The following is a 16,592-nucleotide window of genomic DNA, read 5'->3' as shown; positions in this document are numbered from 1 at the left end:
CTTCTTTTTGTTTATCTGACATTTGAATTTCATTTTGCTGATATTTTTTCTATTAGTAATAGTTGTCATTGTTAAAACCTAAATTAAAATGTCTTCAGTAATTAGACCCAACATCTAGGCGATGATTATCATTTGTACCAATTAAGTAAACGTGGTCACGACATGGTCTAAAAAGTACAGTAAACATTCATATAGTATTTATCTTCTAATTTACTCAATTTATTAGTTTGGACAGTTGAAAAAATTGATGTCTAGTATTTGAAGATTCAATTTTAAAGAGTGTATGTTGGAAATGACATAATATTTTCTTGATTCCTTAACAGGTAGCCCTATTCGTAGAAGCAAATGATTATACTTTTGGCTAAAATGTTCCACATATATATTAACGTATAACTTTTATAAGCAAATGATTTTTATTTCAATAGAGTACTAGATGTTTCCAAGTTAAAAGTTATCATGAATTAGGTAATTGAGACATGCAAAAACTGAATTCTTACAGCAGTGAGCAAATGATATTTTAAGAGAACTTCTATTAATAAACCATGTCAAAATTTTACTTCAATGATATCAATCAATCTTTCCACACCGAAACCTTCATTCCTGAAAATAATTCCCTTACGAGCAATTGACTATATGCTTCCAAATACCCTATAGAATGGGACATTGAATAAATAAATGAGTTGTTGGTTCAATTTTATTGGCACAAAAGACACAGTACTCTACCTGCATAACTCTCATAATCAAATTATATTTTTTTGGCAACCATCCATGAAACGTTTTCCAATTGAATACAACATTTGTACAATGCCTTATTGCATTTTCCTTTAGCATCAAGGACCAAATACAACCTTGTGAAAATATCCCTTACCATTTGTCCTCCAATTTTTTGTATTATTCCCTCTCCAAATTCGATTAGCTATGCACATTACAAAGAACAGCATAGCATCTCCATATTGCACAAATACCACCAAGAAGAACTCTTGCTCCAATTAGAATCATGATCATGTGTACAAGTAATCTCCAAAACCATTTGCAAGATTAAGCAGTAAGCAACTCTCCACACCAGGACAAGACAAATGTCAAGCATACACATTAACTTGCCAACTTGACCGAAGAAGCAAGGCCAAGATGCCTAGCAAGACCAAGCTAGACTTTGACCGAGGAAGCAAGGCCAAGATGCCTAGCAAGGCTAAGCCTAATTCTGACCAAGGAAGCAAGGTCGTGATGTCCACCAAGGCCAAGGTGTCTAGGCCATATGACCGAGATTTTCATAGGTCTTTTGGCCAAGTCAGTCATGGGCCTTCTAGTCCAAGGCATGGACCATTTGGCCACTCTACTTTGCAAGCCACACTTCAAGACCAACTTGACAAACTTGTTCCAAACTAGTTTGGCAGCTCTGGCCATAACAACAATAACTTGTGCAACAAGAAACTTTAATCTTTCTTGTTTTCATGTATTAATCACTTGAGTTTTTTATTATGTTTTATCATAGGTTAGTTGGATAGGTTCTACTTAGTTAGTTTTAATTATCAATATAGTTTTTTCCTTCTCTTTGGAAGGTGCAAGTGTATATTCACATCATCAATCGAACAATATTTAAATTGAGTTCTCTTTCACACATATCTTTCATTTTCTTCATATAGTTTTCTTCCAAGAACTAGTTCAGGTTCTTGTTCTTCTTTTCTATTAAGAGGCTCATTTTCTCATATGGTAGAGCTCTTTTGTACAAAAGAGCTCTGCTACATTTAATGGCATCATTAACACCTTCAAGTAATACACCAAGCTAGATGACATTATTCATACAAGATAACAACTCACCATACTATGTACGTCCATCAGAGAACTTAGTAGTGGCTCTTATTTCACCTCTGCTAAATGGACAAAACTATCGCCATTGGGCAAGAGCCATGAAGGTCAGCCTTAGCACCAAGCAAAAGCTGCCATTTGTGGATGGAACCATTAGAATGCCCCTCAAGATAGATCCTATCTACCCAACTTGGGAAATAACAAATAATATTGTCATATCCTTGATCAATAAGTCAGTCTCACCCTCAATATCAAAAAGCATCATTTGAATAAAGAAAGCATATGAAGTTTGGGATGAGTTAACGGGAACCTCTTTCAAATTGTTGAGCTCCAAGAATCATTGGTAAATTTCAAACAAGATGAATTAAGTATCAACAATTATTTCATAGAAATCAAGTCCCTATGGGATGAATTTGACAACCTTACACCATTGCTCATATGCAACTGCACAGACACATCTATATGAACTACTGAAATATGTACAAAGAAACACAGTGATGAGAACATATTTATTATATTTTTGAAAGTCTTAAATGATGTATACTCTAGGGTAAGGTCTCAGATTATGCTTATTGAGCCTTTATCAAATTAAAGCAAGGTCTTTTCAATGATCATACAATAAGAGACATAATTATATGGGCAAGATTTAGAAATCAAAGCAATGACAATTGCAGACAATTGGAGAAAAGGAGGATTGTCAAATAGGGATCAAGTCTTGGAATTTACATGAAGTGAGCAAGTGAACTCCATTTCAATCAATTTTATGAATGAAGAGGCTCAAAAGGAAGAGCAACAACAAGAGTGATCAAGATAATACTATCTTTGGACTTAACCAACAAAAGTACCATGGCTTAGTGAACATGCTTCAATAGAATAATCCCATGACAAGCACATCAAAACATGAAGATCACAATGTTGGAAATGTAGGCAACATTCTTTCTGCAGCTACAATACATTATGAAGAGGAAAATCCAGGTAATCCTAAAAGTATACCTCAAAATTTAAAATTTATCTTGGATTTTAGATAGTGGAGCAACTGATCACATATGTTCCACTCTACTTATACTCAGCATATTACAAAATTAAACCAATAAGGGTAAAATTATCCAATGGAAATCAAGTAATGACTGGAATCTCTGGCACCATACCTATCTTGCAAAACTTGGTTCTACATAATGTATTGTACTTACCATCTTTTTCATATATCTTTTGTCTATTCCTAAGTTAGCCATGGATATTTCATGTATCATCTGCTTTAATGAATCATTTTGTAAAATTCAGGACAAAAATACTTTGAGGATGATTGGTACAAGTAGGATCATCAAGGGATTATATGTACTAAAAGCTGCTACTTTTCATCACAAAGTAAATTCATTTTACACTCAAGAAAATAATATTTGTAACACTGAACTATGATATTTTAGGCTAGCACATACTTTTGAACAATGTATGAATGTCCTTAAGAAACAATTTCCTTTCATTACTTTAAATAAAAACAATATATGTGATGTATGCTATAAGGCAAAACAGAAGAAGTTTTCCTTTCCATTAAGCAAAAATGTATCTTTGCAAAGTTTTGATATTGTGCATGCTGATATTTGAGGCTCTTTTGCCATAACTTCTATACATGAACATAAGTATTTTCTAACAATAATAGATGATTGTACAAGGTTCACCTGGATCTTTTTATTGAAAAATAAATGTGAAACATCACATGTTTTACAAAATTTTGTCACCTTAATTGAAAATAAGTTTTCCAAAAGAATCAAAACCATAAGAACAGATAATGGCAAGATATTCTTAATGGAATCATACTATTCTAGGAAGGAATTCTCCATCAAACTAGTTGTACTTATACTCCACAACAAAATGGAGTAGTGGAGAGAAATCACCAACATCTATTGAATGTAGCAAGATCTGTGCTAATCCAAAGTCAGGTATCAAAGGTATATTGGTCATATGCTATTATTCATGTTGTTCATGTTATTAATTTTTTGTTTACACATGAATTTCATGGGAAATCTCCTTTTGAAACTTTACATGGTAAACTTCTTGACTTACAACACCTTAAAGTGATTAGCTACCTTTCCTATGCTAGCACAAAAAGTCACTTTAGGTCTAAGTTTGATCCTAGATCTACTAAATGTGTTTTCCAAGGCTATAAGGATGGAACAAAGGGTTATATTGTTCTCAATCTATCCACTAGAACCCTACGAATCACTAGGAATGTTGTTTTTCATGAGGTTGTTTTCATTTATAAGACTAAGCCTGACATAAGCAATGAGGTAAACAATACATATCCCCCTTTATTTGTGACTCATTATGAGGACCTATTTCATATTCCCCAATTGCATTCCGAGCCACAAGCTCAAGCCACCAATAGTCTTGAGACCATAAGCTTTGATTTTCTCTTAGATCACACCTCTCCCTCACAGCCCACTAACTCCAAACTTAGCAACAATAGGATAAGTCATAGGATATATAGGCCTCCTTATCTACAGGATTACCAATGTGCTCTTGTAAGCAAGATAGATCCTTATAGTTCTTCTAAGTATCCCATATCATCTTACATATCCTATAATCAGTTAACTCCTAGTAACAAATCTAGAGTTCTCTATCTATTAGCACTCACATTGAACCTATGAGCTATGCTCAGGAAATTTTATATCCTCATTGGAAAGATGCAATTACTGCTGCGTTAAAAGTCTTGCAACTCAATAATACTTGGACCCTTACTGCCTTACCCAATGACATGAATGTTATAGGATGCAAATAAGTTTTTAATATTAAATATAAAGCAGATGGGAGTATAGAAAGGTACAAAGATAGACTTATGGCAAATGGTTATACACAAACAAAAGGAATTGACTATATAGATATTTTTTCTCATGTTGCTAAGATTGGCACAGTTAGACTTTTGCTTGCCTTACCCTCTGTTCACAAGTAGCATCTTAAGCAATTAGATGTTAATAAATTTTTTTTACATGGATACCTTAATGAGATTGTTTTTATGACCCCTCCCTCTGGTCTTCACACTCATACTCCCAACCTTGTGTTCAAGCTTGAGAAATCCATATATGGCCTCAAGTAAGCTAGTAGGCAGTGGTTCTCTAAACTTTCCAATTTTCTAATTTAGCATGGATACAGAAAGTGCAAAGGAGACCACTCTTTGTTTGTTCATTAGAAATCTAACATCTCTGTAATTGTTGTCCTTGTTTATGTGAATGATATAATTCTCTCAGGGAACAACTTTAGTGAAATCAACCACCTTAAGCATTTGTTAGATCATACTTTCAAGATTAAGGACCTAGGGAACCTGAAATTCTTCCTTGGTTTTGAAATTTCTAGAAACCACATTGGAATTACCATGAATCAAAGAAAATATGCATTAGAAATCATTTCTGATGCAGGTGTGCTTGGCTGCAAACCTTCAAGCACACATATGGCACATGGCTCTCACTTACAGCAAGACAATAATGGTGATTGTACTGACCCTCCTACCTATAGAAGACTAGTTGGTAGGCTTATCTATAATAAATACAAGACCTGATCTCACCTTCTATGTCTATTAACTAGCTCAATTTATAGCCATGCCTAACAACTTACACCGCCAAGCAGCCATCCAGATTCTAAGATACATTAAAGGTTCTCCTGCCTTAGGCATCTTCTTCCCTACTTATACCAATGTACAACTTAAAGCCTATAGTGATAGTGATTGGGCTTCTTGCCTAGACACAAGGAAGTCAATATCTAGATACTACATCTACCTATGCAGATCCTTAATCTCTTGGAAATCCAAGAAATAGAAAATTGTTCCTAGAAGCTCATGTGAAGCTGAATACATGGTCATGGCTTTAACTCACATGGCTCAATTACCTTCTGGAAGATCTCCAACATTCATATTTTGAAGTTGCATTGTTATTATGTGATAATCAATATGCCTTGCATATTGCCTCTAACCCCATTTTTCATGAAAGAACCAAACATATTGAAATAGATTGTCCCACGGTTAGAGAGCAATATGTCGGTGGTAAGATTAAACTAATGCATGCTCATACTCATTTGCAGCTAGCAAATGCTCTAACTAAGGCCTTTTGGCCAAAGGATTATGTCTTCATTCACTCCCAGCTTGGGTTGCTCAACATATTCGCCCCAACTTGGGGGGGGGGACATATGTCAAGCATACACATCAACTTGCCAACTTGACCGAGGAAGCAAGGCCAAGATTTCTAGCAAGACCAAGTCAGACTCTGACCAAGGAAGCAACGCCATGATGCCCAACAAGGCCAAGGTGTCTAGGCCATATGACCGAGATTTTCATAGGTCTCTTGGCCAAGTCATTCATGGGCATTCTAGTCCAAGGCATTAACCATTTGGCCACTCTACTCTACAAGCAACATTTCAAGACCAACTTGGCAGTCTTGACCTAAACTAGTTTGGCAGCCCTAGCCATAATAGCAACAATAACTTTTGCAATAAGAAACTTTGATCTTTCTTGTTTTCATGTATTAATCACATGGGTTTTTATTTTAATTATGTTTTATCATAGGTCAGTTGGATAGGTTCTAGTTAGTTAGTTTTAGTTGTCTATAAATAGCTTTTTCCTTCTCTTTGGAAGGTGCAAGTGTATATTCACATCAATCAAATAATGTTCAAATTGAGTTCTCTTTCACACATATCTTTCATTTTCTTTCACATAGTTTTCTTCCAAGAACCAGTTCAGGTTCTTGTTCTTCTTTTCTATCAAGAGACTCATTTTCTCATTAAACAAGTCATGTTCTTAAGTCTTAACAACTAGCACCATCATTTTTTGTTTTACAAATAACATTTCATTTCACCAAGCAACCTCCATCTTAGTCGAACTCTCACCGAATTGAGATCTTCTATCCATTTTCTTATGCCTAACTCAATACCACCAATAGTATTATCAAATAAATATTAAATTATTTTTTAAGTTAACAGTAAGTATAATTACATTTAGCACCTTGGAAATAAGATTGAAATTACGTTACTCATTCTTGAGAGAAAATAAGTACCATGAGTTTTAGAAAGAGTTGAAGAGTCGGTGGTCCTTAAAAAAGTACTAATGTGTTTTGTCTCAAGAAAAAATATTAATCATTACCATCCTAGTTTAGCAGGCAAAGTTTTTTAATTGATCAAGTTCCATATTCAATGGCAAAAATACTCATGATACTTGTCCTTACTCGATCTTAAATATATGTCCTTATCCAAACCTATACCTGATGAAACCGACAAGATTCGGAAACAGTCATGATCTGGCCAAACCAATTGAACAAGTAGGGTTGATCATGTTCACTCCTAGCTACTAGTATTAGGGGTTTAAATCTTCTCTAGTATTGGAGGATCCGATATTCAGTGAATCATGACAAATAGCAAAAACAAATTTTTAATGGTCCAAATTTCTAGTTATTTTTTAAAAAACAAATTAGAAAATACAATATCTTATTTCCCATCAATTTCAATACTGGAGAGTCTAGTACGAGAAGACCAATTCACAATAGTAAGTTGCTAGGTGTTGTTGGATTTCATAAATTTATTTTTTAATTAATACTATACATATATTATAACCCTCTTATTACTTTAGATTATATAATTTATTTTTATTAATATTTGATAATGAATTTTAATGATCAAACTATACTAACAAGGTATCAAACTATACATATATTTTAAGCACATCTTCCACACACTAACAAAACATTAATAATAAATGTCAAGTTAAATGAACTCAAATATATACGATATTTTGTGTTGCGAAACTTTTAATTTTTTTTTATTCCATATCTTTTAATATTTTAGAAATTCAACACATACTTATATTTTATTTTTAAATTATACTTTTATTTATAATTTTTCTTTTTCATCACATATTTCTTTATTTTTTTAATTTAGTTTTCAGTATACATTAAAGAGAGCTATTTTAATTAAATTGTATTCAATTTTTATATTGTTTATTAACTATTAAACTGGAATTGGGTGAATAACGTTTAATATTAAAACTTCTAGAAGGGATTGAATAATCTTGAGCGAATAATTCTGGAACTGTGTGCAGAACTAAAATTCCGGCTTATAACCTTGACTGATAATTTTGTTTTTGTTTCTGAAAACTTAAATTATCATAGCATTCATATTGGGGAACAGTTTGAGCAGAGAGGATGCGTGCAATCAAATCAAACTTCAATTGAGTCTCATAATTCTTCAAAATGTCTTCATTTTGAAAGACAACAAAATTTAATTTGCCACTATCCATTTCAGCCTTCCACGGACACACTACAGATTATGTATATTTAGTTTGTCGGTGACATTTTTAGTACCCATAACAAGGTATCAAATCAGACCAAATACATTGCGGGAAGTCTAGCCTAACTAATAATGATGTATCGCTTGATTATATTCACACCTGAAATTACATGAATCATCTTTTCTTGTTTACAACTATACGGGTGATCCCTAATGTATATGTTATGAAGAAAATACTTCATTATTTTTGGTTTATTATAAAATGTATTAGTAACTGTTTTTTTGTACATAATGCAAATTCTAAGGATATATGTTATTTAAATGACTTTTATAATATATGATATAATGAATAAAAAATAGTGAAGATGTATTAGCTTTTATATTATTTTAGTTTGTCTTTACTGTATCCCATATTTTGTATACTTAATAAAAAATAATGAGATGTATTGACTATTATATTATTTCGATTTGTCTCTACAATATACTATATTTTGTATAACTTAATTATATTTATCACATTTGTGTTATACTTATCTGTCATATATGGGTAGTCAGTATAATACATGTATATACATTATGGGTGGTTTGTATAGATAGAAAAAAGAAAAAGGAAATTTGTGTAACTTCACTAAAACTAAGAAATATCAGTATAATTTACTCAATAAAATATAACACGTTACTTATAAATCAATCATTAATTGAATCATATAACACATTTAGTTTTTAAATAGTGTTTGAGCTGTCCAGAATGTGTGTTATTTTATGTATCTCATATTTATTATTCATTTTAATATATATTTAATTAATATTTTATTTTTCTAACGATAGAAATAAAAAATACATTGAGTAGCACTTGAAATATAATCCGATCATATTTCATTCTTTTTTGGGTACATGTCAAATGTCACATTCCATTTTTATTCTTTAATGTTTATACCCCTTATGGTTATCCATGCAAATTCAACACTCAATTTCAAATTACAAAACACTAACCTTAGGGAAACATGTAATAATATACTCCAAATACACCTGTGTAAGGCCAAGTCAATAAGGCAATGACTTTAGGCCCCTCTTTTAGAAGGCTCCAGGTTTTTTAATAATAATTTAAACTAATAGAATAATAATTACTTGCTAAATAATTCTAATTTATATATCTAATTAATTTGTTTTCTAGAAAAGGCTCTTAACTTATGAGTTCCCCTATTCTAATAATATTATATTAGTTATGTATTAAATGAACAATTACCATATTAAATTGCAAAATCTTTACATTTGGTGAAATCTTCATATAAAAAATAAATTTCAATGAAATCATGATCGGTTAACAAATTTTTTTAAGTAAAAAGGTCTTATCTTAGACTCCACCTTATGTCTAAATAAAATAAACTTTGGGTAGCCACTATCTAAATAATGCATGATTACAAGTATCCAATTCCAATAATTTTCCACTATCATCCATTAGAATCCCATAATTTTCAACATATTACTATTGAGGTGTCCCTTTCATGATATTTATTATAATGTTAAATTTGTCAACTACAAGAGAATGTAATAACACTCCAATAACAAGTAACCAAACTTAACATATATGTGCAAAACTAAAAATATAAACTAAATGAAGTAAAAGACATGTGCTTTCATGGCACTGGATAAATACCAATAAGCTTGTCTATCCACTTCTAAAACTTCTGTAGTTTTGTACAATTTTGGAACCCACCCAACATTTAATTTCCATGGATGATATTATTCTTTTGTTGTTTTTTCTCCTTCTAAAGCATCAACAAGAATTTTGTTTAGAACTTCCAATTTGTTAATTTGATAAGCACTTTTTACTTTATAGTCCAGATTGCAGTGTGTACTGCACTTCTGATATGGCAGGGTCCTGAGCAAAATCATTAACCAAACATTGTTTTCAGTCCTTCACTTTCTCAACCAACTTGGGATCCTCCTTGTTCTTGGTAGTTGATAGATCTATTGACTCAAGTGCAGTCCTTAATTCAACTATGTGCTGCCAACAAAATTAGATAATATGTAAGTACAGATTTAAAGCATTTCATAATAAGGGTGGTTCAGTGCACGAGTCTCTCACTTAATGGAGTCTACAGAGGGTAGATGTACATAACCTTACCCTCAAAGGTGGAGAGGCTTGTTAGCAACAACCTTACCGTTGCGCCAAGCTCACCCACTAAAGCATTTTATAATAATTAAATAAAGAACTTACATTATGAATAATATTAAAGTCAAGAATAGCATAACATGGCTCCAAAGTCTAAAAGATTTATTTGTTTATGAAATTCCCATATCCATCAACTTTAGAATCTTAATACCACTTGCATTTATCAAATATTGCAAAAATAATTCTAGCTCCTCCAGACATTATTATTATTCTGATGTGTAAAGAATAGTATAACATGCTCCAAAGTTTAAAGAGCTATTTGCATATGAAATCCCTACCCAATTATTTTGTAAAGAGTATCAACTTTAGAATCTTATCAGTACTTGGCAGATGTAAAATATTGCAAAACAATTATAGCTCTTCCAAATAGAATTATTCCAATCTGGTCCCATTATGACATGCACTCACTTATCCACAGACACCAATATCAATTATATAAAGGAAAGTGGGAAACTTTGTAAGAGTTTTGTATTAAGATGGCAGTATAAGACAATACTTGTTCACTGGTATGGGGCATGGATTGTCTTACTTTCTTCTCCAGCATTACCTTCTGCCGGCTTTCATAAAATTCGAAGTCATCTAATATGGATGTTTTTGCCACATAGTTCTTAAAAATGTTGAGCATTTCAACACCATGTGGAAAACTCACCTGAAAGTGGAAACATACAAGACAACAGTAAGCATACGGAAGAAATCACAGACGAAAAATGAAAACATGAAAAATGAAGACCTCTTGTGTATCTCTACTATTTGTGACAGGCTTGTGATCATTATTCTCAAGTATTATATGCCGTAACTGAGGATTTGGAACATCTTTTATAATGTGCCATTTGACAGGTAAATATCCATTCCATTTATCTTGTTGCCAGAAGTCCATGCTTTTATTGAAATCAACCGGTCCAATCATTTCAGCTATTCCACAAAATTGACCGCTAGCGTTGACCTGAAGTCAATAAATTACAACGAAAAAAGTGAGAGGGCATCATTCTTATCTGTCAATAATTAAATGGAGATTGAACTCTACAGCGTACCGAAAAGAAAAGGAACACAGGGCACTTGTTTCCTTTGTCTTCCGTTCGCTTCTGTGCATCCTGAAATGCACTATCCAGACGCTTATTGCCATTAGGAGTACTAGCCCAAACATTGTACTTAATGCTCTTATGTATATCATCTTCACTGTATGATTTGATGACAAAAAATAGTGCATGATCATATTTGGTTGGGAAATCGGGTAGGTTATATTGATCTATTCTGATTCTGCTGCTACCAATTCCACTTCCATCTATAGCCAAGGTTCCCGCTGAATTACCTCTGGATATTGACGCACCTTTTGCATTAGATGTTCTAGGACCCTGATTCTGCTCATTAAGTGGACCACCAACCTTGCTTCTCAGTTTTAACTTATCAGTACTAATCCAACCCTTTGTGTTTGATTTCACATTAAGCAAGTTATTCGGATAAAGGAATCCACTCTTTGCTTGATTGCATGCGGAGAATTTGTTAATGGGCAAGCAGCCCTTTGCTATCGTATCTGAATGGAGAGTTGGTGCCTGAAAAACATTATAAGCTTATTAGAATAGTTGAATGTTAGATAAACCGAACATCAGAATGCAGAAGTAAGCTTACCTTGTTTACATGTTTTGGCTGGATGCGGTTAGAATGAGTTGAGGAGACATCTAACAATGTCGAGGAACCCTTCACTTTGGATTGGTTACTAAGGTTAGGTGGAGGTGCAGACTTGGACACAAAGCTATTTGCATGATTCTGTGAAGACAAATTAGATCTACCACTCGGTTTCTCAGTCAATTCATTATAACCATTTCCTTGTGACCCATCTTGCATGGTTAGAGACGAATCCCATGTATATGCTGATGGCATAAACTCGCCATAAGGTAGAGAAGCTGGAAAATAACCGGGTGAACCAAGGGGTTGTTGAAAGATCGAGCCAGGGGGGTACAAATACTGTCCATCAACACCTGTCGGACTCAGAGGAAAGTATGAAGAGTAGCCAGTCTGATATCCTGGCATGAGATAGACATAAGATCCATTATCTGCTTGCATGACCTAAATAAAGCAACAAGAAAGAAAAAAAAATGTATTCAGAGATCAAATAAACATAGGATAACATTAAAAAGATCGGTGCCGTGACCAAAATTAAGAAAATGAAGTGCTACATATTAAAATCCTTTTTCTTTCTGTCAGGAAACCACTTTTTCCCTGAATCCAAAAGAGTTGTTAAGAAAGGATGTCAGCCACTTAAGTGGTAGTTAAAAAACCAATAATATTGTTTTCATGTTTGATAATATATGATAAAAGAAACCAATTACATGGGTTACATTCAAGCAAAAATCAAATCCGATCCCAAATGACTATCACGCCTTGCTTGACTCGTGTATGAATCCAAATACTTTTTTAATCTTCAAAACATTTTTTATGAATCTCGTAAACTTCAGGAAATGAAAATATTGAAAAATGAACAAGACAAACTATCAAATTAAAGTAGAATACCAATGAATTTACATAGGCATCACATGCATGGCCAAAATTGATCAGATATGCAATGAGTCAACCATATAGAAAGGCCCAACAAAAACATCAACACCACACCGAACCATGAAACAGCTAAGGATACTTACAGGATACTGAAGATCCATTGCGTCGGCACCAACATAGTATCCTTGGCTGTCTGAATCTCCATAGACAGCACCATAACCTGTGACCATTCTACCGTAAGAAGTGAAAACATAAATATACAATCAACCGAAAATGAATAAGGAACCATTGGTGGAAGGGTCTTTGACCAGATGCAGCTAACCTGGATAGTAGTATCCATAATAGCCACCAGCAGTATAAGGAACATTTTGATCTGTGGAAAGGTATTCATGATCCACATCCCCTTCTTTAACACTTCCAGATGCATCTCCTATAGATGATACACATGATCTTGCATCAGATGGAGAATTTGCACCCTTAGAAGGAACCTGAACATACACATCCAGATTCATAACTAAGAAAAACATGTGATTTTTCATGCTTCATACATAAATAACCAATAAAACAGTTTAAAAATTAAAAATTTCAGAAATCCATAGCCAAAGTGATATTTAAAAATCACATGCAACAAAAAAGGAACAAAAGGGGTTGAAATGGGAATTACCATATTGGAATTATTGAGTTCAGATGTTGAAGAATCACCATGATGCTTCTTCCTATCCATTTCATCAGCAGCTGTTAAAAGCAGGAAAAAAATTCAGACCATTAAAAATCTCTCATTTTTTCATTATTTTCATCCAACCTTGAACAATACACCAAAAACAAAAGAAAAAATAAATGTAACCATGCAAAATATGTAGAAAACAAAAGAACTTAGCAGAAAAAAAAGAGGAAATTACTTTTTTGCAATTGAGCAGCCATGGAAGTATAACTTGACCAGGAACTATCAGCTATATAATTTCAACAACAAGAATCTCAAAACCCCTTTTATCACAAATAATTTCTCAACCTCTAAAGACCAAAATAAAACAAAAAACACAACTGGATATATCTTCAACTGGGCAGGTGAAAAAACTGAAAGTAAAAAACAAGACAAGATAGATAAACCCCACAAGAACTCACAGACAGAGAAATTCTGGGTATGGATTATTTTTCCTGTTTTTTGTTTCTAGATTTCTGGGTGTTGGAAAAAATCACAAAAAAATCGGAATTTGGTGTTAGAATGAGAGATGGAAAAAGAAGAAAATGGAGAAAAACACGGTAATCTTTTTTTTTTGTGGTTAGAAGATTTTGGTTTGAATAGAGAACCTATTTAAAATGATCTTAGTGAACGAATGGAAGAGAGAGAATCTTCAGAACACAACACAACATAGAGAGAGAAGATGAACGAATGAAGAAAAAGAAGAAAAGTGGCATCTTATGAAAATAGGAAAAAAGGAACGGTAGAGAGAGATCCACGTCATCAGATTTTTTTTTAATGATTTTTGATAATTAATTAAAAAAGGAATGAAAATAATATATTACCTCTTTCGTTTTGCTTATATCACTGTGCCTATCAGATAACTTCACCGCGTAATTCAAAAGGTGAAAAATTGCTTTATCTGTCTCGATTAATTAACCGCGTGAATTCAAAATGAGAAGTATTAAATTAAATAATAAAGTATTCTAAAATGTCCAATTAAGTGTGACTCCAACAATAGGTGTAATAGATGTTCATTTAATGAACCATATAGGATAAAACCATAATTGTTAGTCTCATTATTATAAATGAATATTTTAAGAAAAAAAGACATTAATAGTGTAATAGTTTTTATATTGTCAGTACACCAATTATCATTTATTTTTAATCATCATTTATTTTCTATAATTATTGAATCTCTCTTAAATAAAAGTAATTCATATAAATGGTGAATGATGCACTAATTGTATATAAATCTTTATATTGTCAATTACACTTAAATTTTAAAAGAAATAAAGTTGTATCCAATGAAATATGTAGTTACATAAAATAAAAAAAATATCTTCGTATATAATAGATAAGTTGAGTTTTGTTTACCTATATTAGGCTCTCAACAAGATTTGAAAGAAAAAAACATATATAATATTTGAATAAAGAATAATCTCATTTTTATTTTACTTTTGATAAAAAAATTCTCCATTTTTTATCAATTTTATTTAAATTAAATTCAAGTGTTTAACAGCTCAAAATATAAACAAATTACATACTTATGCACATAGAAAGAAATGAGTTGAGTGGAATTTGATTTAGTTTAACTTGTTAAAGATTAATTACAGCCGACAAATATAGGATAAAACCAAAATTGTTAGTCTCGTAATTATATGGATATTTTAGTAGAAATAAAATTGTATCCAAATAAATGTATAGTAACACAAAAAATAATGAATTATCTCCTTATATAAGAAATAAGTTAAGTTTTGTTCACATTTATAGTGAACTAATAAACTAATTTATCTCATAATATGAGAATATACATTAGTCTGTATACAAAAATATACAATTGAAAATTATCTGTAACTTTCAAGATTACTATTTTCATTTTTATTTTACTTTTGGTTAGGATTTTCCCCAAAATTTTTTTATCAATTTTATTTAAAATAATTCAAGTGTTTAAGAGCCCAAAATATAAACAACTTACATACTCATGCATATGGAAGAAAATGAATTGAGTCGAACTGGATTCATCAAAGATTGATTCGAGCCGAGTTCGATTCCAAACTATTTTTCAGCTCAAGTTTGATTCATGAGTTTTTGAGCGGATTAATGAACTCATGTTGTTCATTAGCACAAATTTAAAGGGCTACATAGGATCAGTGAATTATTCATACACATGTAGATAAAGTTTGTGAATTTTAATAATAAATGTAGTTAACAATTATAACTCATCTATTAAAGATTGATTGCATGTACATGTATGTATAAAACATGACTCATGTGAGAATAGTTGTTATTGTGATAAATGAGAATAATTAATATATGTTATTGAATCTTATTTTAATTGCGAAGATTAAAAGGTAAACACTAATGACTTTTTTAAGTGAGGATGTGACCATTAAGTAACTTTTAATCTTAATCATCCATGTATAATTGTATAGACCTGATTTACTATTCTCGTAATTTTTATATAAGAATTATTCTCAATTGAGTCACTCTCGTAGTCTCATGATTATTTGAGTATATAATTGAGTCAGCTCATGAACCTAATGAAACAAAGTGTATTAGGTTCAGGTTCGGCTCGTTTATTTAACATATTCAAGTTCAACTTGTTTGATTCATGAACCAAATTTATCGAAGTAAACAATAAATCTGTAAGACTGAGATGACAACTAAGAGGGGGGTGAATTAGTTGTCTTAAATGTATGACAGATTTTTTCTGCAATTTACAGAGTTAGTGGCAGCGGAAAAGTTATGCAAAAAAATATCAAGTAAATTTAAGGAGATAAAGGAGAAGAGAGTACTCAGAAATTTTTATAATGGTTTACCTTCTTGTCCACTGAAGGTTACATATAGTACTCTTGTAGCAAAATAGAGTTCTTCACTAGATATTAAGAGTAGTAATTACAAGTTCTCACCCCAAGACTTCCTTGTACCTTACTCACTCTCTAATACCTATGTCACTCTTTGGAAAACAACTTTTCCAAATGACTCTATCCCCTTTCTTATCGCACCATTGGAAAGAAAGTATTTCACCAATTTGAATGAAGAAAATTTTAACAATAGCAAGGATTGCCTTTACAAGGTTTGAACACTATGATCTCTTGCAATCCGGTAACTCTTTATATACTTAGTAATAATGCTCAAAAGGTTTGAAAAACTTTGAAATCATACTTAAAGCAA

At 32.1% G+C, this 16,592-nt stretch overlaps 1 protein-coding gene across 5 annotated transcripts; it reads right to left on the bottom strand.

Annotated features, from left to right (window-relative positions):
* On the bottom strand, positions 9,686 to 14,119 carry LOC109347971. Of its 5 annotated transcripts, XM_019588126.1 has the most exons (10): positions 13,756 to 14,118; positions 13,636 to 13,710; positions 13,401 to 13,471; positions 13,059 to 13,224; positions 12,880 to 12,956; positions 11,870 to 12,307; positions 11,275 to 11,793; positions 10,974 to 11,186; positions 10,740 to 10,892; positions 9,832 to 10,075 (listed from the first exon to the last, which is right to left on the bottom strand). In XM_019588126.1, the coding sequence occupies exons 2-10, from the start codon at positions 13,655 to 13,657 to the stop codon at positions 9,980 to 9,982; spliced, it is 1,755 nt and encodes a 584-aa protein (XP_019443671.1). In that variant the 5' UTR covers positions 13,658 to 13,710; positions 13,756 to 14,118; the 3' UTR covers positions 9,832 to 9,979. The 5 variants fall into 5 exon arrangements, with proteins under 5 accessions (XP_019443672.1, XP_019443671.1, XP_019443673.1 ...); XM_019588127.1 differs by having other exon boundaries at positions 9,686 to 10,075; positions 10,773 to 10,892; positions 13,636 to 14,119; XM_019588128.1 differs by having other exon boundaries at positions 10,791 to 10,892; positions 13,636 to 14,119.

The sequence above is a fragment of the Lupinus angustifolius genome, chromosome LG05, assembly GCF_001865875.1.
Source record: "Lupinus angustifolius cultivar Tanjil chromosome LG05, LupAngTanjil_v1.0, whole genome shotgun sequence".
NCBI lineage: Eukaryota > Viridiplantae > Streptophyta > Magnoliopsida > Fabales > Fabaceae > Lupinus > Lupinus angustifolius.
This window is presented reverse-complemented; position numbering and strand designations above follow the sequence as displayed.

Excerpts from the sequence above, each read along its gene's own strand:
- LOC109347971 (XM_019588125.1), bottom strand. The coding sequence starts at position 13,657 with ATGGCTGCTCAATTGCAAAAAA. Across the intron at positions 11,187-11,274 it reads CTGTGTTCCTTTTCTTTTCG|GTCAACGCTAGCGGTCAATT; the intron begins GTACGCTGTAGA and ends TATTGACTTCAG. Across the intron at positions 10,893-10,973 it reads ATAGTAGAGATACACAAGAG|GTGAGTTTTCCACATGGTGT; the intron begins GTCTTCATTTTT and ends TTCCACTTTCAG.